Source organism: Hippocampus comes, unplaced genomic scaffold (assembly GCF_001891065.2).
Source record: "Hippocampus comes isolate QL1 unplaced genomic scaffold, H_comes_QL1_v1.1 scaffold159, whole genome shotgun sequence".
NCBI classification, from domain to species: domain Eukaryota; kingdom Metazoa; phylum Chordata; class Actinopteri; order Syngnathiformes; family Syngnathidae; genus Hippocampus; species Hippocampus comes.
This window is the reverse complement of record NW_017805742.1, coordinates 3862-29020: the sequence shown is the minus strand read 5'-3', so window position 1 is coordinate 29020 and position 25159 is coordinate 3862. Positions and strand designations below refer to the sequence as shown.

The 25159-nt window shown below is 43.1% G+C and overlaps 2 protein-coding genes across 6 annotated transcripts in view; one reads left to right on the top strand and one right to left on the bottom strand.

Moving 5' to 3' along the window:
* pif1 (PIF1 5'-to-3' DNA helicase homolog (S. cerevisiae)) overlaps window positions 1-23003 on the bottom strand; it is a 23748-nt gene extending 745 nt beyond the window's left edge. For 2 of the 5 annotated variants that reach the window (XM_019883801.1, XM_019883797.1), the window contains exons 1-12: window positions 8093-8196; window positions 7217-7777; window positions 6551-6674; window positions 6014-6139; window positions 5492-5645; window positions 5242-5356; window positions 4495-4601; window positions 4267-4406; window positions 3216-3322; window positions 2950-3037; window positions 1686-1831; window positions 104-295 (exon numbers count right to left, since the gene is read on the bottom strand). In XM_019883801.1, coding sequence (XP_019739360.1) covers window positions 104-295; window positions 1686-1831; window positions 2950-3037; window positions 3216-3322; window positions 4267-4406; window positions 4495-4601; window positions 5242-5356; window positions 5492-5645; window positions 6014-6139; window positions 6551-6674; window positions 7217-7765 — 1848 coding nt within the window. In that variant the 5' untranslated portion in view covers window positions 7766-7777; window positions 8093-8196. Of the gene's footprint in view, window positions 1-103; window positions 296-1685; window positions 1832-2949; window positions 3038-3215; window positions 3323-4266; window positions 4407-4494; window positions 4602-5241; window positions 5357-5491; window positions 5646-6013; window positions 6140-6550; window positions 6675-7216; window positions 7778-7976; window positions 8060-8092; window positions 8197-12343; window positions 12364-22908 lie in introns of those variants that run through there. The other 3 variants (XM_019883799.1, XM_019883800.1, XM_019883798.1) reach the window with 3 other exon arrangements.
* On the top strand, window positions 20167-24845 carry ptger4c (prostaglandin E receptor 4 (subtype EP4) c). Its single transcript, XM_019883802.1, has 2 exons — window positions 20167-21771; window positions 23426-24845. Exons 1-2 carry the CDS (start codon window positions 20923-20925, stop codon window positions 24005-24007), a joined length of 1431 nt encoding a protein of 476 aa, XP_019739361.1. The 5' UTR covers window positions 20167-20922; the 3' UTR covers window positions 24008-24845.
* Window positions 24846-25159: the final 314 nt, after the last annotated feature.

Genomic DNA, 25159 nt, shown 5'->3' with positions numbered 1-25159 from the left:
GCACTGAATAAACACTGATACAAAGGCATTCAAGTTCTTCTATAATCAGGCATGGGCAAGTTATTGGACTGAAAAAAAAAATGATCAGGCTTTCTTAACTCACCTGCATGAGCAGCCTCTCCTTCCTCAGCTTCTTGTAGAAGACAAGAACGTCTGGGTCTGCTCGAACCACACGCGGGTCAAAGTCCATAACCCTCAGACCCTCCAAACTCCGAGCCCGAGACAGGGCCACGTAAGCCTGGCCGCTCTCAAACACCCGCGCTAGAGAGATTTCCACGCAGTCTAACGTCATTCCCTGAAATAAATGAAGGAACACTCATTAATTGGATTGTTCATGCAATTGTGGACTGGATGGAGCACTCTGCCCTGTCGACTTGTCTTCTTGTGAACACCACTCCCCAATAATCTCATTTCCTCTGAAGGGAGACATGTATGCTTTTGCCTTGCTTTCTCTGGTGTAAATTAAACAACGCTGACACGAAGGCAGTGACAAATGAACTCAATTACCTTGAGGGCACCCCCGCCCCTCCATTTTTTTTTTGTCTCAAACCAATTGTACTACATTCTGGCATCAAAATATTGAAATTTTCCATTAAGACAGCAGAGAGATTTGTGAAAGCTCACTCTACTACTATTACTATTACCACCACCAGCGTATCTATTCCTGGGCCTTCAGAATGAGAGACCTGGGATTGGCAAATGCTGATTTACAAAATGTACACAACTGTGGAGCAACACATGTAGACAAACAATATCACAATTCTCAGACATATTATTCTTCATCCACTGTGACAAACCAACTCATATTGCAGCTTTTAATCACTGCGCGTAGTCGTATCATACTGCCCCTCGGTGGCCAACACCGGCACATCAGAAGGAGCACCACAATGAATTGAACTGAAGCATTAAATCATGATGTCCAAACTGTCCAATTCTTTACCCTCTTTGTTAATATGTAGTATAGAGTGCCATTTTCCTCAACAATATCACAAATTTTTTTTATTTTTTTGTTTGTTTGGATTTTTTTTGGGCGGGGCGGTGATTAATTGATTACTTTTCCACCTGGTTATGGAAGGAAATTTTCACCAATGCACACCGCTCAGGAGGGTTGAAAATGTTTGATGTCAAGGAGAAGTCACCACTTTTTCTTTCCTGACGCTGTTGGATGGTGACGTCTCATTTTCACTCCATTACTGGAAAAAGACGCATCCGAAGTTCAAGGCCAGGTTTACAAGCCCTCCCGGGGGGGCGATAGTGACGTGTGGACTTTTTAATGTCCAGTTCTAATCTCTAATCTTTTTGGGGCCATTCAGTCAGTGGATCATAATGACATTCACTGTCATTCACTACCCCGCCACCGGTGATTTTGCATTTGTTGCCGTTTGGACTCGTTTGATGGGCAGACATGACGTGTGAGCAACATCTTGACCTTGAATCAAAGTGATTACGCTTTAGGTCAGCAAGGACACTACAATAAAAAAAAAAAAAAAGTTAATTTTGGCAGAGCGGACGGGCTTGGACCCAAAAAAATGGAATATAAAAACTTGTTTGGAGGGGGTGGGGGGGGGGGAGATCTAATTTAAATATAAAAGCAAATGGCAAAGTTGCACAATCTTCTAATCCATTAAGGCAATGTGAGGTCATCCCTCCATTATTTGTATAGAAACTTTGTACGGGCAGCCCACCTGGCTCTTGTGGATGGAAATGGCCCAGGCCAATTTGAGTGGCAGCTGCTGTCGACTCAGGTGGGTCCCGCCCCCGGACTTAAACACCCAGCGTTCAAGCTTCAACACTTCAGTGACACCACACAGGAAGCGCACGCGTGGGAGTCCTGTCAGCATTGAGGAGGAGGGGGAGGGAAAAACAAAAAAAAAGCATGAATCAGCTTTTTCTCAAATGAGCAGTTTCACACTGTAATTTGGCGAATGTATTTAAAATGTTCTTTTCGCTGACAATATACATACACACACACACACACACACACACACACACACACACTGAAACTGAAATTCTCTTTTTACCCACAAATTCTCAGAGAAGTGAGAAACCCAATCGGGCATATGTCATGTAGTTAAAAAAAAAAAAAAAAAAGAATAAGATATCTTTTATTTGTCCCACACTGGGGAAATTTACAGTCTCCAGCAGCAAGATTGTGGGTAGAAAGAAGAAAGAAGAAAAACCAAGTGTTTGCATTCACAAAATAAATGTACACCATTCAATTAAGTGCAATATAAATATAGATATAGATAAGGTGGCTTTGCTATTTACAATTATTTTTTATTCAGCAGCCTGACAGCAGTCGGTAACACAACAACAACAAACAACAACAACAACAAAAAAACAACCTTTTTGAAAACAAAAAACGAGTTTGAAATGTTAAAAAGTCTTGTGCACTGCAAAAGTTTCCATTTTACGGTCAATCTGAATTTGAAAGGATGAAAATATTGATATTCATCCTTGGCACCACAAATACATTCAGTTAAAAGAGCTTCTGCATACTTGTCGTTATTGTTGTACTTTATTGTGTCAGGTACCAATTTTCGCAGAGATGCCAACCTCTATCATTACCGCTCAAGAAAAGAACATTCTGACATTCTTTGTTATGTCGTTATGTAAGAGAGCTCAACAATTTTCTCTCGGAAACATTTTCAAATGATTCCTGACAGCCGATGCCAACTGCCCGTGACAAAATACGGAGAAAGCGAAACACGTGGCATCAACATTGATCATTTTCTTACAAGTCTCAGTTCCAACCGAAAAAATAGCAATTTTATTTTACTATCATTTCCAAATCTTCTGTATATCTATTCTGACTACAGCCCTTTGAAACCGACGGGGTCACCGAGGATAGCAACCCCCCCCGCCGCCGCCCCGCCCCAAATACATTGAGACGATTACCTTTAAATGTTCTCATCTAAGCTTGCAATAATAAAATAAGTCTGTGCTAACCGTGTTTGCCAGGTTCGAACGCCACCACAACCCCTCGGGCTCCGTTCACCAGGCCTCGAGTGACATCCAGGTTCTTTGTCAGCATGACCTAGAAGAAAAAGGATCATTGTGACATTACCGCAACAACTTCACATGAATTAAAAATGATCATTATCGGCTGGCACGTTGACAATTTAGTGGCGTCTGTGTCTGTGTGTGTGTGTGTGTGTGTATCGGGTGAGGGTGGGGGTGGGGTTCATTTCCATGAATATCAAACTAATACACACCTGGGCTCCAACTTTCAGATGAAGCAGTCTGTTGACAGGGCTGTGGGCGTCAATAGTTTTCACCAAGGTCGGGTCGCTGTCTACGGCCTCAAACGCTCGCGTTGTCCCTGATGAACAAGAAGGCATATGAACTCCATTTGAAAATACTGAACCCTTCAAATCAAACACACCAAAAGTTGAATAGTGTGGAGCCGATATGCCTGTGATTATTCCTGTATTGTCTTTTTTACAAGTTCTACTCCGAATGATGTGGATAACATTAAGCTAGGCGGCCCGGTGTTGAGCGGTTAGCACGTCGACCTCACGGTTCGATTCCGGCTCTGGCCTTCCTATGTGGAGTTTGCATGTTTTCCCCGTGCCTGCGTGGGTTTTCTACGGGTACTCCGGTTTCCTCCCACATCCCAAAAACATGCATGCGACCCTTGTGAGGATAAAGCAGGTTCAGAAAACGGATGGATGGACATTAAGATAGTAGACTTCAAAGTAAACTGATGCTGTTCTTTGAAATAAACATTTAATTCTCTTTTTTTTTTTTTAATGTTTAGTTTGTTGTGAAGTGAGTTCAATGGGGTTCACTTCACGTGCGCGGATTTGTTTTGGGGTTTTTTTTGCATTTTTCTTCGCCATATTTGTGACCCAAATTCTAACATTGACTTGTTAACTTTGAACTCTCTTGCCGCTGCTCTATTTCCGTGTTCAACTGCGTAACCGATCGCCTTAAGTTTGAACTCTGCGTTGTCAGCACGTCTCAAGCAAGGAGCCATTTTGGGGTCGAAATATCACCGTAATGACCATACACAAGGTGCATCGGATTTTAAGGCGCCCGCTGTGAGCTTTTAAGAAAACGGAAGGCTTTTAAGTGCGCCTTTTAGTGCGGAAAATACGCTAGTGTAAAATGACCTTAAAAGTAAAACCAAGAAATTGATGGAAGTGATGTCATCAACGCGGCATGACTCATGACACACGGCAACTTTTGCCAATCGTCACTCGAACCCCAACGAAAAAGCTGCCAAAGATGTGAGCAAGCGAGAGTTAAAGAAAGGAGTCATACCTGGCAGCTGCTGTAGCTTGTTGTCATTGGTGAGCTCCACATCATCCTTGTGTGTGCACAGCCTAGTTGCTACGATACCGTCCCTGTCGATCTGACGGTAGGCGCTTTCAATCAATTTATTTGTGACCTCCTCGGTCGCCCTGCGCGGAGTTGATCAAGTCGTTTTGGCCGAGGAAATCTTTGAGGGTCGGAAGCCCGTTCGGAAAGGAGATTCGATTACAAATTTACCTTCCCACCCTGACTGACTGGAGGAGGGAGATGAAGGTCTGATCCGTTTGTCGCAGCACCTCTGTTAGCTCCAAGTTGACCTGGATGACTTTATGCCAACATCTGGCCTAAGGAATATAAAAAGTAACATTTTAGATGAGCGCCTATGATGCTATTCAAGAATAAGTAGGCTCCTATTCTGTTGTCATATTTGTGAAAACTTTCAGTGCGGCGAGTAAAATTTTTGACCAAGGCATGAATGAGCTCAAGTTAACTACACATTCGGTCATGGTGTCAAACTCGAGGCCCGGGGGCCAGACCTGGCCCGCCGCATCATTTTATGTGGCCCGCGAAAGCAAATCAAGCATGTGAAGTTCCATGATGCTTGCTAAAGTCTGAACCAAAACTTCAAATTCTCATTTCCAATAAAGAAGAGTGACATTGTAAGCATTTTCTTGTGACCAAACCTCTCATTACAGTCACTTAAACAAAAGGTGAATAAACCGTTATTCTTGACTTTCTTCATATGGTTTCAGTCATAACGGCCCTCCAAGGGAAACGGTAACTCAAATGTGGCCCACAACAAAAATGAGTTTGACACCCCTGCATTAGGTCATCAGTCCTTATCGAACTGAAGTACAGACACAGATTAATTTATTTCAATAATACGACTCCCACCGAACAGGGAATTCTTTAGTTTGTCGTCTGATACAAATAGGGGCAAACTTCCTCAACATATACGAGCCATCTGTACTTGCGTCATTGTACCTGGAAACAAAACTTGGCTTTTTCCTTTCCCTTGGAGACAGGGGGCAGTTGCAGGAAATCACCACAAATAATCAGCTGGATACCCCCGAAAGGTTCAGTGGACCTCCTCAATGACCTGCGCAGAGAGAGAAAATCTTTTGTGGACACTGAAGGAAAAAAAGAAGAAAAAAAAAAAGGGGGGGCGGGGGGAATTGGTAATAGGGTGCATTACTGTGAGACGTTGTTGTTAATTTAGCTCTATGGATCTTACCTGGCCACAGACTCTAGCTTGTCAAAGAAAGTGGCGTCCACCATGGAGATCTCGTCGATGACGAGGTGTTGACAGCTGGTCCAGTGCTGGAGCACCCCGGGCCTCCGGGCCAGCTCGATACACTGCTCCAGCGGGGCTGAGCCAGAGCCAATGCCTGGATGCACGTCAGGTACAAGTAGATGATGTGGCCAAGAGGGACACAAAAGGTAAAACAAATTAGAAGTGTCACAGTGTGAAGACAATTGATTGAAAAAGACCCGGAGTGAAGGAAGACACTCCAAAATGACATTGATTGTCACTTTGCAGATTTTCCAAGAACAAAAGTAACTTTAACTTTACTCAACAGTACTGTTCAACAGGAATGGGCTGGACAGAGAACCCCAATATAGTTGTTTATTTGGGGTGGGGAGGCAGGAAACCTATCCTCCATTACTTTTTTTTTTTTTTTTTGGTTTTTCAGGCTAGTTGTATAACTTGTACAACTTGCTTGCCATTAGAAAGAAGCAACTCCGACTGACTGACCTGCAAAGTTGTGCAGTGTTGTTCCTCCAATGTGACATGCCGCCACGCCAGTGCTGGCGGTTGCAAAGGTGCTCTTTGGAGGAAGTGACCCAATTATTCTCTTCAGTAGGAAGGACTTCCCGGTACCTGAATGCATTGTGGATTGAGTTTATCAGAGTGAGCAAATATGTGTCATGTGCATATTTTTGTCATGCTTGGATGGGTTTTTGGGGCTGTAGTCCCCATTTTCCCAAAGTCAACTGTGATAAGACTCGAGCTCTCCCGACAGAGGCCAGGGGCTACAAAAATGTTAAGAAATATATTTTTTAGAGGTGTCAAAAATGAAAAGAGACAACTAATGGATGATTGGATTAATTGGTAGAAAATTCGATCGATTTTCTGAATGTAGGAGAAAGCACGGGAACAATATGCAAACTCCACACAGATGATGTGCTATCACCCTGCAGCACATACTTTATGCTATTGACTGATGTAAATATATTACAACATAATGTTTGGGAGATAACACCAGACATCGAACGCTACAAATAATCATACCTGCACTTCCTGTGAAGAAGACGTTCTTTCCACTCAGTACAGCACTGAGGACGGCAGTTTGTCCTTTGTTGAGCTTACGAGTTGGCAGAGAGAAGACGGGTTTCTTGCTGGGGTTGGCTTTCACCTAAAATATTCACAAAAAAAAAAAACATAAGCTCACATCAGACAAACTTAGACAGAAAAAAAAAGGTTAGCATTATTATAGAATAATAATTATACTAAAAGATGAGGGTTGTTTTTATTTAATTTATATTTCCATCCCAAAAAAATTGACCGACATTAAAGCCATCACAGTAGTGAACGTAGAATGTGTTGGCAGCTTTCCATTCATACAGTTACCATGAATTAGTTTTTTAGGAATTAAATAGAATGTTTTTTAGAATAGTATTTACATGCATGTATCGATAAAAAGGATTTTTTTCAAAGAGGAAAAATGTGTCTTGACTAAAAAAATTTAAAAAAAATTATAATATCCATCCATCCATTTTCAAAACGTCCTGCAGCCTCTCCGAGCTGACTTCAGGCGAAAGGCAGACAACACCCTGAACTGGCAGTCGCAGGGCACATAGAGAGGCAAACAACCATTCACACCCACATTGACACCGCCACTGAGTGTCGGATCTGGCCTCAAGGCCGTAACAAGGATACTGAAAAACGTGTACTCACAGGGCTAAAGTTACAGTCACTTCTTGGCCTTTTGACCTGTTGTCTCACACTAGTGGTCCTATTAGTGCGGTCCGAAAGGCCTTTGGGGGGCACATTACTTCGAAGCTCATTGATCTTTTGGATGTCTTTTTGCTGAAGCGGGCTGATGGTCTCAAAGCTGCGGGGCAGGCCCGCTTTGAGCTTCTCTCGTCCGCTCAGAGTTTTGCGGGAGAGCCCGGCCTGGTGTTTGATGCTCAGGGTCCTGAGGAAGAGGCTGAGCTGGTCAGGGGGGCAGTTGGAGATGAGCACCTGAATGTTTTCAGGGAGCAGTTTGACAGTGCACTTCCCATCGCGGGCAAACTTGGTGAAGAGTTTGAAGTTCTTCAGAAGATAATTTTGCGGCATTTTCCCGTCGTGGATGCGAAGGATGAGCTCCTGGAACTCATTGCGTCCCAGGAGAACAGAGGCTTTGCGGATGACCTGCCTACGGGCGGCTTGTCCTGAGGCGTTCAGGTGCTCTGTCGTCACACAACACTGCAGCTCAGCCCCGCCGTCCTCCCCTCCAGACATTGCAGAAACGTTCTTTAAAAAAGAAAAAAAAAAGAAAAAAATATACATGTAAAACATTGAACTTATCATGGCCTTTGTATTTGCTAACAAAAATGAACATGCATCATAATTTACTCATGCATTTATTCTATTTCTCCGTTTGTATTTACAAAGGAGATGGGAACGTTCGTTCAATCGGTTTTACTGTTTAAAAATATGGACGTAATCTTACATGACGACGCGTCGCGAGCTGCCCTGCTTTATCCAGTAACCTCAGCGTAACAACCAAACGTGCATGTTCGAAAAATACAGATGCAAATGGACTGTCGATCAAAAGTAAATGTTTACCTGACGATTGTCAACTCTTCCAAGTCTCTCCAGTAAACTCGCGAAACGCCATTTCAAATTGTCGGCCTGTGCGTATTGAGCCAATCACAGATGGGAGTTGTGGGCCAATCAGAGCGAGGCGATTTAAAAATATAGCCAATGAAAATGCGAGAATATGATCGCTCGTGACTTTGCCGACCAATTGTTGATAGGTCGGTTGTGACGTCACAACATGTCCGTATTTAGGGAAATAGCCATAAAACGTTTTGTGTGTTTTAATCTAGAGAAAAACGCTATTTTACTTTTAATAATCACGAAAACTGTACAACGAGGGGCATACCCGATTAGTGTATGTCCAGTAGCGTAAGTTTAACTTATGCCCTATTTATATCTATCACTGTAAAATATACACTATCAGGTTTTATTATTGTGTAAATATTGCAGAGCATCCTATTTTTTTCCAAGTTTTTTCAATGAAAATCATTCCCATCGAAAAAAAAGGGATACACACAAACCATTCTAACATCAAACAGCACATTCATGACATCTTGGGAACTATATTTTATATTCCCGAATCAGAGAAGACACCTGTATGTGTTTGGCCCATTTAGTAATTTTGGGGAACTATTTGTCTACATTCCCCCTTAACAAATAAATATTCTCTATTTTCCATGACAAAATGTTGTCCTTGACTGTCTCATTGGCATATAAATGGACACTGTACATGTCAGCATCCTTGTAACAAGACACGCATTGTAAAAACAATAAGATCCAACTCAAGCATAACGAGACTGATATATTCCGATAAGGAAAACCACAAATTACAATTCCAGCGTTGCAGTTCATTTTACCACCAGCTGGTGACTCCAACATGGGACTGCATGTGTATGATTTGTACAGATGGTCCATGTATAGTAAACAGCCCAGTGAAGGACAGTGTGCACTATTACCCAAAACAGCCCGTGACGTTTCTACCTCTCAATCACAATTTTTAATACTCTGTTCCAAGTAAACAGATACCAAACCCCCCCCCCCCCCCCGAAAGCATTATTAGATGGAAATGGAAAAATACACCTAAATTGTTTCACAGAGGCACATCTTACGAATAGCGATCTTGGACTTTTCTTTTTCCCTTCTTCCTTATTACTTTGTGCTCACAGCATCAATCGCAGACGGCAGCAACATGCATTCAAACACATTTTCATTACTGCTGAGCGAGTGGGATGGTTTATTATTCCGACGGCATAGAAGGAACCATATTTGCAAATTCCACCTCGTTTCTACCACTCTAATCATTAGTGTGATATATATTCTGGTGCCTCTGTGGCGTCAGTGTGAATAATGCTTTCAACATTACATTAAAAAAATCGCAATCATGACTCACAAGCCTGAGTGTTGACCTTGAGCGTCTGACAATATCTTGCGGTCTTCATAGTTAAGTTTTCATCTGCCCACCTGACATTTTAACACGACCACCCCCGACACTCCCACATGCACACACCAATACACTAACGTTGACAGTGAATAATATTCATACTGCAGCAGATCCTAGACGTGCACGAGCTCCTCCCAGTCTAGTGACTAATTATCTGTCTCCATTTAATACTGGAGAAAATAACAGCACACCAGTGTATGTTTTGCTAGCCTAAAAACTAGCAGAAGCACCGACCTCCGTTTACAATTGAAATTCTGCTTCCAGTTCATGTACGTGGACGTTAGATTTATTTGTCTAATCAGATTTCAGCTTCTATGTGTTGCCATGACGATATAATCTGCCCGGGGCCTTCAGAATCGATAGCGCCGACCCATGTAACTTTGATTGTTTCCTTACTTAATCTGATTTAAAATCCGTCCCCAAAGTGGCCTTGATGACGTTAGCATTTTTCTGTCTTGTGGTCAGCGCAAAACTTTGACGAGCCAAGGATCTGTAGCGATCCGCAAACATGAATAAACACACGTGACATTTAAGTTTTTGTCTTTTTTAGCTAAATATTGATCGTGAACCGCTCCAAACGATGCACGCGGCCTTACGTTGCAGAGAACAAAGTTACTTTTGCTGAGGACATCTAAAAAGCCAGCCTTAAAGCCATTTCTTGTTTTGTGGAAGAGACCCATTTCCAAAATGCAATTTCACCCTTTATGTAACAACGATGCTGTCCTCAAGCCAAAAACGTCAATGTCTTCCGTTTGCTCAGTGCAAGAGGTGGCTGGTTGCAGTTAGCTGACCATGACTCACATAACAAACATATTGTACGCTCACACTAAGCATTTGTCTCGATGCAAAATTACAAAATAAACGTACTTCTTGTTTCCCATTTTGCAGTTCGTCTCTGCAATTACAATGCAAATTTCTCTGCGAAAATTCCCCGACTCAAGGGTCTTTACTTTTCCAAATTGGCGATGCGTGACTGAAAGTCTCCCGCTCGGATTTGCATATTCAACTCATAGGCGCCGTCGACCTCACCGCTCTAATTTGTGCGCACAAACAACCTCGCTTGCAATCCAAAACGTCTGACAAGCACTCTAAATTGGGCTCATCCGGAACAGCACCCAGAAGATGTTGCAATGTCGACAGAAATATCGGCTCATAACTTCCCGTGAAAAATAAAAGGTCGCATGACTCACCATCAGCGACACTGGAAAAGGAAGCATCAGCCTAATTGCACCTTCTATACTATTTTGTCAAAGGTACGCAAATGATTTGGTAGAAGGCTCAGAGCATGAGGAATAAGATGTCGAGTTCATATCCCAAAAGAGATCCCATGATAGCATTACATCATCGGAGTGAAGATAACATTAGTTAGAGGCAAAGATGCTTTGGAACACACCTGAGTACCCTGCGCACAGACAATGGCAGTGAGTCAGGCTGTTATTGAGGCTTTGTATGTGCGTAGGAGGAGGGAAAAGCCTTGAGACGCCGCTGAAGAAACAAGCGGCTTTCGACACCCCGATGGTCCATCAATGAGACGAGAAGATAGCGAGGGAGAAACTCAGATGCTTTGACGCTGGCCGTATTTGCATAAATGTCATTTCGGGTTTAGGAAAGTGGTGACGCGTCACGTACATGCGCTTTGACCTTCTAAATAGGCGCTTGGTTGGGGAGGCGGCTCGATGAACATAACGCTCATGTCATATTTTGCGCAATTTTGGCCAGGTATCAAGAAGCGGTATGGAAAATGGCTTTTTAAAAAAATGAATAACCCGCAAGAAAGAGCACTTGGAAAGGGATGTTCGGGTTCTGCTGTTCTTCACAAATAGAGGGGAAGTATTTTGATGCGATACTTCCTGACTGTTCTACGATCTTTGCTTGTTGGGGAAGATTAGCCCGGGTTGTTAGCGGGAGTTTACGGAGAGTCTTTGCCACTGAAAAAAAATTTGTTGAAGATGAAAAAGCTAACAAATTAGCGCGGCTGTTGGAGTACACGAGTAAAAAGATTTGTGAACCATCCTGTGCCTATGTCTTTAATTTGCAACAAACTACCGAGCCCAAAGAAAACCAACCAAGTGCAGATTCGATTTAAGGCACATTGAATGTTTCCTAATGGACCGATTTAATTATGAACAACGTTGCCATGGCGAAAACAGCACTTCGCTTTGCTTCCAAACCCAAATGAAACGTGTCAGCCAGTACTTCGATTACACCAAAATGAATGTTTTCATGCTGTTTTGCTCGACGTGAGCTGTCGCACACACAAGTCAGATCGTGAAGGCAGCATTGTGACATTTTCATGTAAAAACGCTCTGTCAGTCGAAATCAGCCCTTAGCTGTAAAAAAAGCAACAAAAATCAATGTATATATTTAATTGGTGACAAGCCAGTCCAAATCACACAATGAGCAGACAGAATGACAAAGCAGCAGTCTGACTGTTACTTTTTAGATATTTTTTATTCACATCAGTTAATTAGTTGCCTCGTGGCAGCCCTCAGCTCTGCAGACTCACTGTGTGTAACGATGGAAAATATTCATTATGTAATCCAAAAGGTAGAGAGTTTCATACCCTCATAAATTCATGAACTGAGAAAGCGTACATCACGCGTACTTCCGGTGGCAACTGCATAGAGATGCTGTCTGGTTCTGGACCGAACCGAATAATGTTTTTGGATTCCAGAAATGCAGGCTCGAAAATACAAAAATATTTATTTGCAGAAAAGCGCACTGACAAAGTACAAAACAGAAACCGCTTGACACAAGGAGAACACCAACAATAAACAAACGAAAAAGCGCGTGAAGCCAAAGATCAAGAGCAATCCGAAAATTTTTTTAATACTTACAAACTGGAATCTATGAATAATGGGAGCGATGATGGAGGGTATCGAGAAGTCTAGAAAACAACACTTGAAACACAACAGCGAGCAAGGTCAGTAGTCCGACAAGAGACTCGGCAGCTTGGTAGTCCTTAAATACTTGGCAAGGCTTGACGGGGAAACGCGGAACAGGTGGGCCTGCTGGAGGGAAACGCCCTTCACTCCAGCTGCGGCTGAAACACAATCAAAACAGACAGAAGATCCATCCATCCATCCATTTTCCGATCCGCTTTATCCTCACAAGTGTCGCGGGGGGTGCTGGAGCCTATCCCAGCCATCTTCGGGCAGTAGGCGGGGGACACCATGAACCGGTTGCCAGCAAATCGCAGGGCACGCATCGAGACAAACAACCATCCGCGCTCACACTCACACCTAGGGACAATTTAGAGTGTTCAATCAGCCTGCCTTGCATGTTTTTTGGAATGTGGGAGGAAACCGGAGTACCCGGAGAAAACCCACGCAGGCACAGGGGTAACATGAAAACTGCACACAGGAAGGCTGGAGCCGGAATCGAACGCGGTACCTCTGCACTGAGGTCGATGTGCTAACCACGAGACCACCTGGCACTTTCCACATCTAACATCTAATTTCAATTTATTAACATTCCAGGTCTTAAAAAAAAAAAAAAAATCAATCAATAAAAGAGCAACGCAAAATATTCCGTTTTGATGATTTTTCTACTTATAGATGGATGTTTGAGTAAAATTAGCAATTCTTCAAGATGATCATTTTGCGTTGCATCTGTGTTGACGTGTCTTACTTGATGAAGTCCGACAGTTTATTTCCTTGTTGTTGCCCTTTCTTCATGCGAAATTTTGGAAGACAATCTCGGAGCGTGATCCACCCAGGGGAGTGATAAGCAAAAGAAACGGCGCTAGAGGGAACGTGTTCTTTCCTCCTACACGTGTTCCCGCACACTCTCACCCGAGTCTTTCACTCTAGTTGATGTTTTTATCGGCCGCCACTGGGCTTGACGCCGGTCATCGGTGCATCTTATAGTGCTGACCTCCCACACACTCGCACCCCCCCTCAGGATTCAGGATTGAACCCTCCGCGCATTGAATCACCAGCATGTGTCCTGTCTTGCGTTTTTTTTTTGCCGTCTGCTCCTTCTTGCGTTAAATAACTTTTCATCAGACGCCGTGAAATATGATGTGCCTTTGCCACCTACTCTTCACAAAGTGCAATACAATAACGCGTCCCACTCTTTCTAAAACGTTAATCATGTCACTCAGACTAATATTATTTGAGGAGTCCACCAAGGGGAAGAGGAGATGGCAGTATTGCTTCTTGGTGTCATATTAGGAACACATTCGGGGAATAAGCTGCTGCTGACTACCTTTAATTGAACACAGGACCCACTCACTCACTGATGCGTCTTCATAAAGCTTCAAATGCAATCCACAATGAAGTCTTTAGTATTACATTAAGTCAGGGGTCCCTAAGTGTGGTCCTTGAGATCCCCCTTTCCAGCCGATCGTTTGTATCAGGTGTGTCGGAGGAGGATAAAGCTTCAAATGCAATCCACAATGAAGTCTTTAATATTACATTAAGTCAGGGGTCCCTAAGTCTGGTCCTTGAGATCCCCCTTTCCAGCCGATCGTTTTGTATCAGGTGTGTCAGAGGAGAAATCTCAAACAGGCTGGATAGCGGCTCTTGAGCACCGGATTTGGGCACCGTTGCACTATAATATGTCATCGCCACGGCCATCATTAGCATTAGAAAAATAGTAAACCAAGCCACCACAAAAAGGGTTGGAAGTCTACCAAAATCTTTAGATGAAATCAATCCAAAAAATAAAAATAAATTGGAATGGACACCAAGAAATCATTTGCAAACATGGTATAGACAAGAAGAAACTGGCCTCCTAGGCATGCTCAGGCGCTTCCTTCTACACAAACCAAGTCAGCGGTTCTCAAATCTTTGGGTCCGCTGGCTCCTTACGGGGGAAAAAAAAATTATTCATGTCAAAATTTAACAAGGGAGGAAAGTCAAATGAAAACATTGGTCTCATAATATGCTTTTACGGTCAAGAAAAATACAAAAAGCTCAAAATCCAACTTGCAGGTGTCTGGGTAGGATTCAGCGCGCTCACCCAGTAAAGCTGTTCCAAATTTCAATATACTTTTGTGTCATGTATCGAAAAGCGTACGGTATATCCCCTCTCAGTTGTGTGTCCACATTTGAAATAAAACGCTGTCTGTGACGCCGTTTCGAGACACAAGTGAAACGTCACATCTGATGTTCCAAATCTCGATCCCACTGAGCAGCTGTGCGGTTTTGTCATCAACGTGGCCCATTTACTCTGAGCTGTACATGATTGAAACATCTAATTTCCTGCAGCTGCTTGGCACACAACTGCGAAAACGAGTATAGAGAGTAATAGTCGAAAATGAACGCCGAAAACTTTTTTTTTTTCCTTCCCTGAGGGACAGGAGACAGCCCCGCAGATCAACTGACATCGCTGCGATAAAATGGACAGTAGAAAACCGATCGCAATACAACATGGCGTCTGGAAGCCCCTCGGAAGATGTCGGTGAAATTAGCGGGGAAAACAAAAAAAAAAGGTTTGCAGAGAACGAAAAGAGAGAAACAGATAAATGAGATGCGAGGGGATATAGTAAATGAGCCTCGACTCGCTGAGGTAATGAGCTTAGCCGACTGCGGTACAAGGAGCGGCGTAATTGGCCTGTCAACTGTGCAAAAAAGGCAGCGACACAACCGATGAAAATGCAGGAGATGATGACGTCACCGCGGTAGCGGCGCTATGTGTCGACGTCAGAGATTTACAGCGTCATCAGCAAATTAACGTCGCCCGTGTGGCGCCATGACACATCGAATCCAATCGCCCGGGCCAGAAAAGAAACTTGACTCACTGCGTTTGATGATATGTTTTCGTACGGCTCACTAACTGACACTGACGGGCCGTTTGAGTTTTGTGAGAAAAAAATTAGTATACGCCTTTTGCGGTCCTCTTACGTATTCTATTTAACCCTTTCAGTGACAGCGCTTACTACAGTGGACAGCTTGTCACGTGATCAGGTTACAGGGTGCACGAAAGGGTTAACTCATTAATTCCATATTCAGTATTGCCGGCTGTTTTGACTGATCTTTCAAGACCCACAGAAATATTGTGTCTGTGACAATGTGAGCACAAAACCTAAAAAAAACGGACTTTTTTTCTCCGTTTTTTTAGTAATCAGTAGGTGAACATTGTTTGGTTTCACAAAAAACACCAGTTTCTAACCCAAAAATGGAGACAACGAGCTTTTTGTGAGAAGAAACATGGCCAGCAGAAGAGCGACCTTGGGATCGATGTGTTTTGGTTTTTTTTTTGTTGCCTTTGTGATATCTTAAACTATAGAACAACGGTCGGCAAACTTTGTGAGCTGAGAGCAACTTTTTGGTGAACAATTCGTGCAAAGGGCAACCAATTGGATACACACATGCCTAAAAGAACAAAGCTGCTCAAATTAGGTTTAATCATATGTTGTTGTTGTTACATGTTATTATTTTGGGAGGGAGGGCAAAATGGTCTTGGCTAAGTCAACCACAAAAATTGGTTGGAACGGGGGCGATGACCTTAGTCATCTTGGAATACTCAATTGGTAATCAATTGGAAAACGATTAGTTTGAGACATCCCTAGTTGTTAATTATAATTAATCACATTTATTTATATATAGACACTGATTCTGATAATGATAATGATTTTTCACAATAATTACAATATGAAAAACGACCTGTGAGTTAAAAAACAAAGCATTTTTCTTTAATAACCTCCGTTTAGTCAGTAGCTATTTATCCTTTTGGTATTACCAGTTTCATAACGGCAGCGCAGAGCTCACAAAGTAATTGTCTGTTTGAGTGTGTGTTGGTGAATGCACATGTCAATTAGTGTCGGGCAGAATCCTTTTCGGTTACAATTGGTTCCTGCTAATAATCACCATTAGGTGGCATCGGAACACTAACAGGGAAACAACTCAATGGGGAACATAAAGAGACCGTTAAACACCATATATAAGGTGCATTGGATTATAGGGTGCACTGTCGGCTTTTGGGAAAAAAAGAATGCTTTTAGGTGCACCTTACAGTACGGAAAATACGGTAATAAACATAAATGACCGTGCCCAGACAGCGTGACAGTTATATGTGAGAGAGAGAGAGAGAGAGAGAGAGAGAGAGAGAGAGAGAGAGAGAGAGAGAGAACTTTACACTGTGGCCATCAGTACTACTGACGCCTCTGGGTTATTAGAGCAGACACAAATTCACAAACACTCCACGGAGGGATTCTCTCGGCCTCTTCTTTGTCCGTCATAACTGGGGAGGAATCCACTTAGGCAGACAGAGACGGAGAGCCTCCGCCACCGCCGCCGTCTCCCATCAGACAGATCCTTCCTCCGTTTCATATGACAAATTCTTTCATTTCCACAGATTCGATTTTGATTTTCACAGTGCTGTAGCTCCCAAGTGTGTGTGTGAGTTGTGCGTGTACATGCGTGTGTGTGTGTGTGTGTACATGCGTGTGTGTGTGCTCACTTTATTTCTATATCCAGGTGCAGTGTAAGTTATAGAACAATACTCACAGGTTTTTCTTCTTTAGTCTCTGTGAAGATTACAGCTGCACTGAGAAGCCAAGAGAAGAGCTGAGTCTCAAGTACAAGGTCTGTCTGTGTTGTGCTGCCCCCAGGTGGCTAAGGCAAAAACATCAGACTGAACACCAGAATGTGCATTTAGGGGACAAAGTGTGGCAAAAACTGTTTGTTTCTTTGATTGGATTCCATGTCATAAACTTAGCTCATTCCCGACATGTAAAGATCTTAGAAAAGACAAGATGCATCCCTCCAACATACTTGCTTGACACCAATTACTACTTTCCTAAGTCCAGAGTCCAGTAACATGTGAGGATGAATTCCACAGACAAAAAGGCAAACGTGGGGGAAAAAAAGATCATTCAAAAGGGGTGTACTCATGCAAGGTACAAAACTAACAATAATGTCAATATTTTTACCTTGACTCAAGTCTTGAAAGGAATACTGTAGTCCAGGATGTGAATCCACCTCACCGTGTTAATGGATTTGCAATCAGAAGTTCAATAAATGCTAAACAAATACAGCTCGGCATTCATCACTGATGCTAATCGCTATGGCAACAGATAGTTTTAAGAGGGGGGATGGAGCACTGAACTAGCGGCATATACACAACCTCCCATTAGCCATTATTCTCTTTGCGTGGTCTCAAGGGGGAAACAAAATCAGAGTCCAAGGCTCATTTCCCTGATGTACCTGGATGGACGGGATGCTGTGTTACACACACTCATTAACCGCATTGGCCCTCGTGTTGCCAGAATCTAACGATGGACACACAAAGAAAGAGCACACTATGGCTAGTTAGGTCGACCAACAGGGAAGCTAATGACAGCATCGCAATGTCATTATTTCTCCAAGACAGTCAACCTACTATGCGCCGTGTAAGTCGAATTTCATTCATGATAGGTGGCCCAATCCTAAACCAAAACTATTTTCTACGGCCAATCGAGAAGAAACTCATAGGCTTCCAGAAAGCTTGCCAAGCACCAATTTGTTGTTTTCACCAGAGGAAATATTGGGAAATGAATTCCAATCAGGATCAAGTGAATTCAGAGTTTTGTTTTTGAAGACATTACATGTTTGCAGAAGACGTACAAAGGCTGAGAACTATGGAGTGCTCAATTGTGGAGGTTTCAGTTTTCCATTTTTTAAGGCGTGACTAAAACGGGGCCTAGTGACACATTTGAGCCACACAAAGAGTCGCGCTTTCCTGACGATATAACCTCACTATGAACCAGGGATGGGCAACTTCAGTGCTGCACATCCTGACAAGATGTTTGACAAAAATGCTATTTTAAATACGGACAAAATATGTGCAAAAGTTCAAAATAAGTGTTCTTCATATTTTTCGTTTTTTTTAATATTTTCCAATGGATTTATAAAAGGTCCTCTATTCTAACCTAAAAACAAAAGGCTTGAAGGAAACAAAAAAATAACAACAAAGTGTATTTTTTTCTCGAATGCAAAGTGCTTTCTTGCATAAAATTTACCATTCAAGGATGGCACAAAACTACTGAAAAAGAAACTCACATTAAGTGCAAGAACTCATTTAAAAATCAACTCACTCAAAATTTTAATATTATTAATGCTTTATGTTTGTCCCCCATATCGTTCCAAATCCAGAAAAAAAAATATTGCGCAGTATAAGACTTAAGCATAATAAAGCCATGTCCGCCATCTAGCGGTGATATGTGAAATTGCAACTTATAATTACAGGGGAACCCCTCATTGCCACTGAAAAATTAGGTGACTGGAGGCTTCAAGCCGATATATATTCACAGCAAATCTAATCATAGCTAATAGCATGATTGCCCATGTCATTTTTTAACATCGTGCTACCAAATCAATTAAAAAATAATACACCAAGATACTCACTAAAAATTGCTGATTGCAAATGTTGAAATTGTGCACCATGTTACAGCTTTTTAAAATACGATCAAATCTAATTTGTAGGTATAAAACCATATCTCATTTTTGCTCAACTATTATATTTTGAATGTTTCATGTGTCTATGAAACGGTATTCAGCGTAAGACGTTTTACACCCTACTGTGAGAACAATCAACATGATGGACAAGATGCTGCAAAATTAAAACACAAACAATATGCACAAAAAAAAAAAAACTTCACTCACATGCCAGAAAAGCTCTATTATGCAGCGAATTTCAGGCTTTTGTTTTCATTCACTTACACTTCGGTGAATACAAAATGTCACACTCCTTTATCAGTCAGACAGCCTCGTGTGCAATTGTTCTTTCTCCACATTTTAGCGCAGATTTAATCTCTCGTTTCAAAACTAACACGCTTGAATCTATTTCCAAGTGAAAACGCGATTTACATTTTCCATGTGTCTTTTTTTTCCTGAAGTATTTTGAAGAAGTCTTCAAAGACAAACTTTTAATTTTCCATTTGCAACTGGCTTGATTGAAATGTAAGATTATAATAACAATAATCACCATCTTTATCATCATCATCATCATCATCATCATCACAGGCAGTTTATTATCATCGTTCATTAGGTCAAATTCAGTCGATTTAAGTTTAAGTGAGTATAGTGCCAGTGCGTTTATTCAACAATCTGGTCGAGCTGTCGAGTTTTATTTATTTATAATAAAGTCTGAGTTATGAGTATTTAATGATGACTAATGTGTTTTAAGAGCGAGCCAGCATTTGGAGCTGACCTTGGTGCTGACAGCCACTCCTCTCAGGCCAAAATAGGGTTTTATCCCATCCATCCAAACCAAGTCATTAGGATTTAAGTGAAATGGCAATGGATGACTAGACGGGTGCAGATAGAAGGGGGAGTTTGCGCCGTTGTGGAAGGGGAGAGTGGGAGCGTTTGCTATCCAATGGAAGCAGATGCCCTCATTCCTTTTTAATTCAGCGCAGAGAGAGGCGGGCAGTCGGCGTGGGAAAAGGACTCGATGGGGTGCAAAGTACATTTCAAAGCTACTGCTGTCAGAACCAGGCTTGGACACAGTTGGAGGGTTCAAAGTAAAAAAAATATATATTTATTTGAGGATCAGAGACTGACAACTCCAAATGGCAAGGCTTTGGAAACAAACAACAACAAGGCAAGGACTGGTTAGGTCCGTGGCAAGAGGCTGCAGTGCACGCACAAGGATGAAACCAAAATCCAACTGTACCCCAATTTAGACCGGCTTTTGGCTGTTCAATCCTAGTCTACTTTTTTGTCATCAAATCGTCCGGTGCGCCAGAGGTGTGTCAGAAAAATGCCGTTTGTCTGCAGGAATGCGCCGCGAGGAGCAACGCAGTGCATCAAATTCCCAAATGAAAATGAAGAGGCGGCCATTTTTAAGCGTGACAACAGAAGCGAATACTGCAACAAGACTGCAGCTCTGCTTACCTTTTAGCTTTGACATGATCGCAGCTTCTGGACAGGTGGCAGAAGAATCTTGATTGTCTATACTTACTGTTTGTCCCCTGTTATTGGATGGCGACCAGTCCAGGGTGAACTACACACTTTTCTCCTTAAGTCAACCGGGACAAACTAAAGATTGAAAATTGTGCAAGTGTGTCTACTACTGTCGTCAATAAGTGTCTTCCCCCCCCCCCTCATGCGTTTGTTATAATTGATCCTCATGTGAACAATCCAAGGCATTGCCCCTCTGCCCCCTTGTGACCTTGAGATAAATGCTTTGCACTTAATGATTTGACTCTGCTAGTAAAAATGAGATCCACGGGGAGCGGATGGCGTTCGCATGCAGCCCGCACGCACGTCACAGTCCTGACATCAGCACCGAGCTTAAATACCCGCACAGAGTAGGAGCGTGTACACACAAGCAAGCGCACCTCCATGCGGGATAAAAACAGTTGAAGTGAGCAGCAAGTCGCACCTGACGCTCTTTCTGATCTTTGTTGTTTGCTTTGTTTTGGGATGATCAAAAGTAAAAACTCTTTCGCCCGTTTGCTGTTGTTGTTCTTGTTTATTTTTTCTAAATGATGATCAACGACACCACGGCGTTGGACGCAAACGGTTCGGAGCCGGCTCTCTCTCTGGGTCACAACCACAGCGCGTTCCCCACGCTGAGGCTCGAATCCCGGTCTCTGGTCACCTCGGCCACCATGTTCGCCGTGGGCGTCCTGGGGAACGTGATCGCCATCGTGGTCCTGTGCGTGTCCAAGAAGGAGCAGAAGGAGACCACTTTTTACACACTGGTGTGCGGCATGGCCATCACGGACCTCCTGGGGACGTGTTTCACCAGCCCGGTGGTGATCGCCACCTACGTGGCCAGCCGGTGGCCCGGCGGAGCGCTTCTTTGTCACTTTTTCTCCTTCTCCATGCTCTTCTTTGGCTCGGCCGGCATGTCCATCCTGTGCGCCATGGCCGTGGAGAGATACCTGGCCATTAACCACGCCTACTTCTACTCCCAGCACATAGACAGGACCATGGCGCGTTTCGCCCTCCTCGCGGTCTACCTGGCCAACATGGTCCTGTGCGTCATGCCCAGTTTCGGCTTCGGGCAGCATGTTCGACACTTCCCGGGAACTTGGTGCTTTCTCGACTGGAGGGCGACGGATCCTCTGGGTGCGTGCTACTCGTTCCTGTACGGCGGCGTGATGTCACTGCTCATCGCCGCCACTGTGCTGTGCAACTTGGCCGTGTGCAAGTCGCTGGTGGGCATGAACCAGAGGACCGGGATCGTTCGAGCCGAGCCGTGCGAGCAGGGCGGCTCCCGAAGACGCTTCCCACGGTTCCAGCCGGTGTCCTCGGCGGCGGAGATTCAAATGTTCTGGCTGCTCGTTTTTATGACGATCGTTTTCCTGGTGTGTTCCATCCCTCTAGTGGTAAGAACGAGTTGTTTCCTAACACTTTCGATGTATTTTTCACAATAGTACGACGGGAGTCTTGAGCAGTGCTCATTTCAACCTTTATTGAGTCAATTAAGGCACCCATTTGACATGAGAATAATCCCACGGCAGGCAACAAAATGTCAGGGACAAAAGGTGAAAGAATGATGATCTCGTCTTTATTTACTCACAAATTAGTTTACTCAGTCTGAAATTTAGACATGTTCACTTGAACACAATGCTCGCAGGAAGTTTTTCGGTTGGATGGCAACAAGTGGCTACACAAGTCAATTGAACCTTCTGCCATCTAGTGGAAGAATAGCCTATTTACGTCGCAGATAGATAAACAAGTTCATAGATATTTGTAATAATAATAATAATACATTTTAGTTACCTTCGGACAGTAAGAAATGACCAGTGGATAATTTCGTGGCAGTATCACCGATGACCTCCCTCTTGTTGGGGATCGCATAATCTGTGATAACTGAGACCTGCGGTGTGTTCAATGACAATGGGAAATATGGGAGATGGTTTACATACTACTGAAGAAAACAAATAACCGCGCACACATCAATGTTACAGACATTCTTCCAGGGATGTTTCAATTCAGTTGGTGACATTACACATCCATCCATTAATCCATCCATCAAACTGCATATTTCATTCATAAATTAGTGAACAGCAGGCAGAAAACCCTCAGATCATTGTATTATAAATATTTTTTAATGATCCTACTGGGCAGCACAGCAACACAACACAATCGGGGCTGGTTGGCAGTCATCTGTGCACACGTCACAGCACAGATCTCCTTCCACCATGTCAAGACTCTAGTGTGCACCGACTGCACCGAATTTAAAGGGGCTTTGATTAGGCATGAATGAAGTCAGCTGTGACCACTCCCACAGCGGCACAGCCTTCCCTCTCACAGGGATGACCACTTTCTACACACTGGGAAATGGTCAACTATATATCAGTTTTATCTCCATCATACGGTGGCAACTCAGAGCTTTCGAAAGCCTCACAATTTGCCAATTTAATCTGTTACAGGGGGAGCACGCTGGTAGTGGCTGCCTGTCGCTGTTTTAACGCCTGAAACACCGAAAAAGTTTTCATTTCAAGTTTCAAATGGCTTACCTTAATCAGAGGCCGGTGTTACATTGTAGCCAAAGGTACAATCCTGGTGGATTAATGTGCCTCGTAAATCCTTGAGGAAACCAAACCCAAGTTTCCATGACTGTCAGTTCTTCTTCTTCTCTTATTTTATTGAACTATTAGTTGTTTGGTGCATACCGCCACCTACTGTACAGGAAGCTCAAAGCTTTTCCATACATAGTCAATCCAGTATATACCCCGTCAACAAAGCAGTTGTCCGTCAATGACAGATTGGGAGGTTTATTAGTAGGTTACTTGACCATTTTCGTGAGTATGACATTGCCGGATGAAAACCCAATTCCGTCAATCTTCAGTCTGTCATTTTCTCGTCATTCTTCAACAACATGGGCGTCCTTCGCAGGTTCATCGGTGCTGCTGGAATGCACATCTCCGCCTTTAAATTTACACAACACTCCATTTTCAAAATAAGTTACGATGGTACTTGTATATTTTTGTATGCGTGTACCCTGTTTAAGATGTCTTTCTCTTTGTGTCTCAGGTGAGAATTTTCGTGAATCAGCTTTACGACCCTGATTATATTTCCGCCGGAGGGAAGCCCGACTACCGCAGCGACCTGTTGGCCATTCGCTTCGCCTCCTTCAACCCCATTTTGGACCCGTGGGTGTACATCCTGTGCCGGAAAAACCTGCTTTTGAAGGGCTGCGGGAAGTTGAAGCGGGCGGTCACCCGTGTGAAAGAAAGCAGCGGAGAACATCTCGGCTGGGTCGGAGGTCAGGACTCCCCTCCGTCTTTCAACACAAACGACACCAGCTACGCGTCGATACGGCGGAAAGATGCGGGGCAGCGAATGGCCACCGAGGAAAAGCCTTCCTTCACTCACTTCGCCATGAGACACGCCTGGGACTACGACACAGCTCGGGTCAACTTCCACCCGTTCAGCGTGGAAGCGAGCGCGATGCCTAAAGACGAAAACAAAATTGAGGCTGATGCAAAGCAGCAGCAGAGCGATTCGGTGGCGGCCTCGCCGGGACAGCCCACTTGTGCGCATGTCAGGACAGGCGAGATGGTCACATGCACATTTAGCACCCCGAGTTCCTGTCGGTCAGTCAAATACCTCTAATGCAGTGTTTTTCATGCCTGCCCTTTACTGAGCCAAGGCATATATATTTTACATTTGGAAAAAAAAATGTCACGAAACGTCCAGCCATTATGATGATCTCATCTCATTTTGCATGATTGGCAAAATGTGGGTATGCCTTATGTATCGGCGGGCATTTATATGTCACTGTATGTTGCTGCCATTGACAGATAAATCATGATATATTATTTGTAGTAAATACAAAGTTGAAGTGGAACATTTTTCACGGCACTTCTGCTGATCTCTGATGACGCTCTGAGCCATGGCACAGGGGTTGGGAATTACTCCTATCATAAATGTATGATTAATAATAACGGATCTTTTGAAGAAGTCTTCTTTTGCAGCCTGCATAAAGAGACCATTCATAGGACACGTTATTAGGTAACTGTGCACAGGGACGATATCCAAGACAGAAGATTTACAAAAAAAAAGAGAAAAAGTCTCGAGTAATCCTCATAATAATGCTCAGTTTTGATCAACACTGCCTCATAGTGACAGGGGTTTGAAATAGTTTGCTTACGTTACTAAGATGAGAAGAGCAAGCTATCGACACGCATCCCTGTACAAAAAAAGTGCAATTTCGCATCAATATTACTTAGCATATTTGATTTCATATTGGTGTTCAAATATGAGGCTTATGATCTTGTGAAAGCTAAATTTTTAAGAGACAGCACTTGAATTGTATTAGTGAATGTGAATGTTTTTCCTCATGGTTTGGAAGAGAGGCTAGCACAGTTTACTTCTCAGTGAGCTTACAATACATTTACTCCATGTGACAAATATGTACCGTTTTTACACTGCTTTTATGTAGAATCGATTTCGAATGAGCAGAACATTGCAAAAGGCAAACAATTCAAAGCTTAAAGTTAATATTTGAACTTGCTGCACACAGGTTTAAAAAAAGTAGGCAAACAATGCACTTGTTTCTGATTCTAAATGGAGATCAAATTTTTGTTCACATTGGCATGTTAATTATGAATCATTATGACAGCCTCTCTGATAACCGTGATAGGAGAAAACTACCAACCGTCTGACAGCATGAAAAGTGGATCCATGCCTGGACGTCCTTCAGTCCCTCTGACAAACTTGGACACTGTGAAAGCGGTGTGGGTCCTGAAAAAAAAACACGTTTTA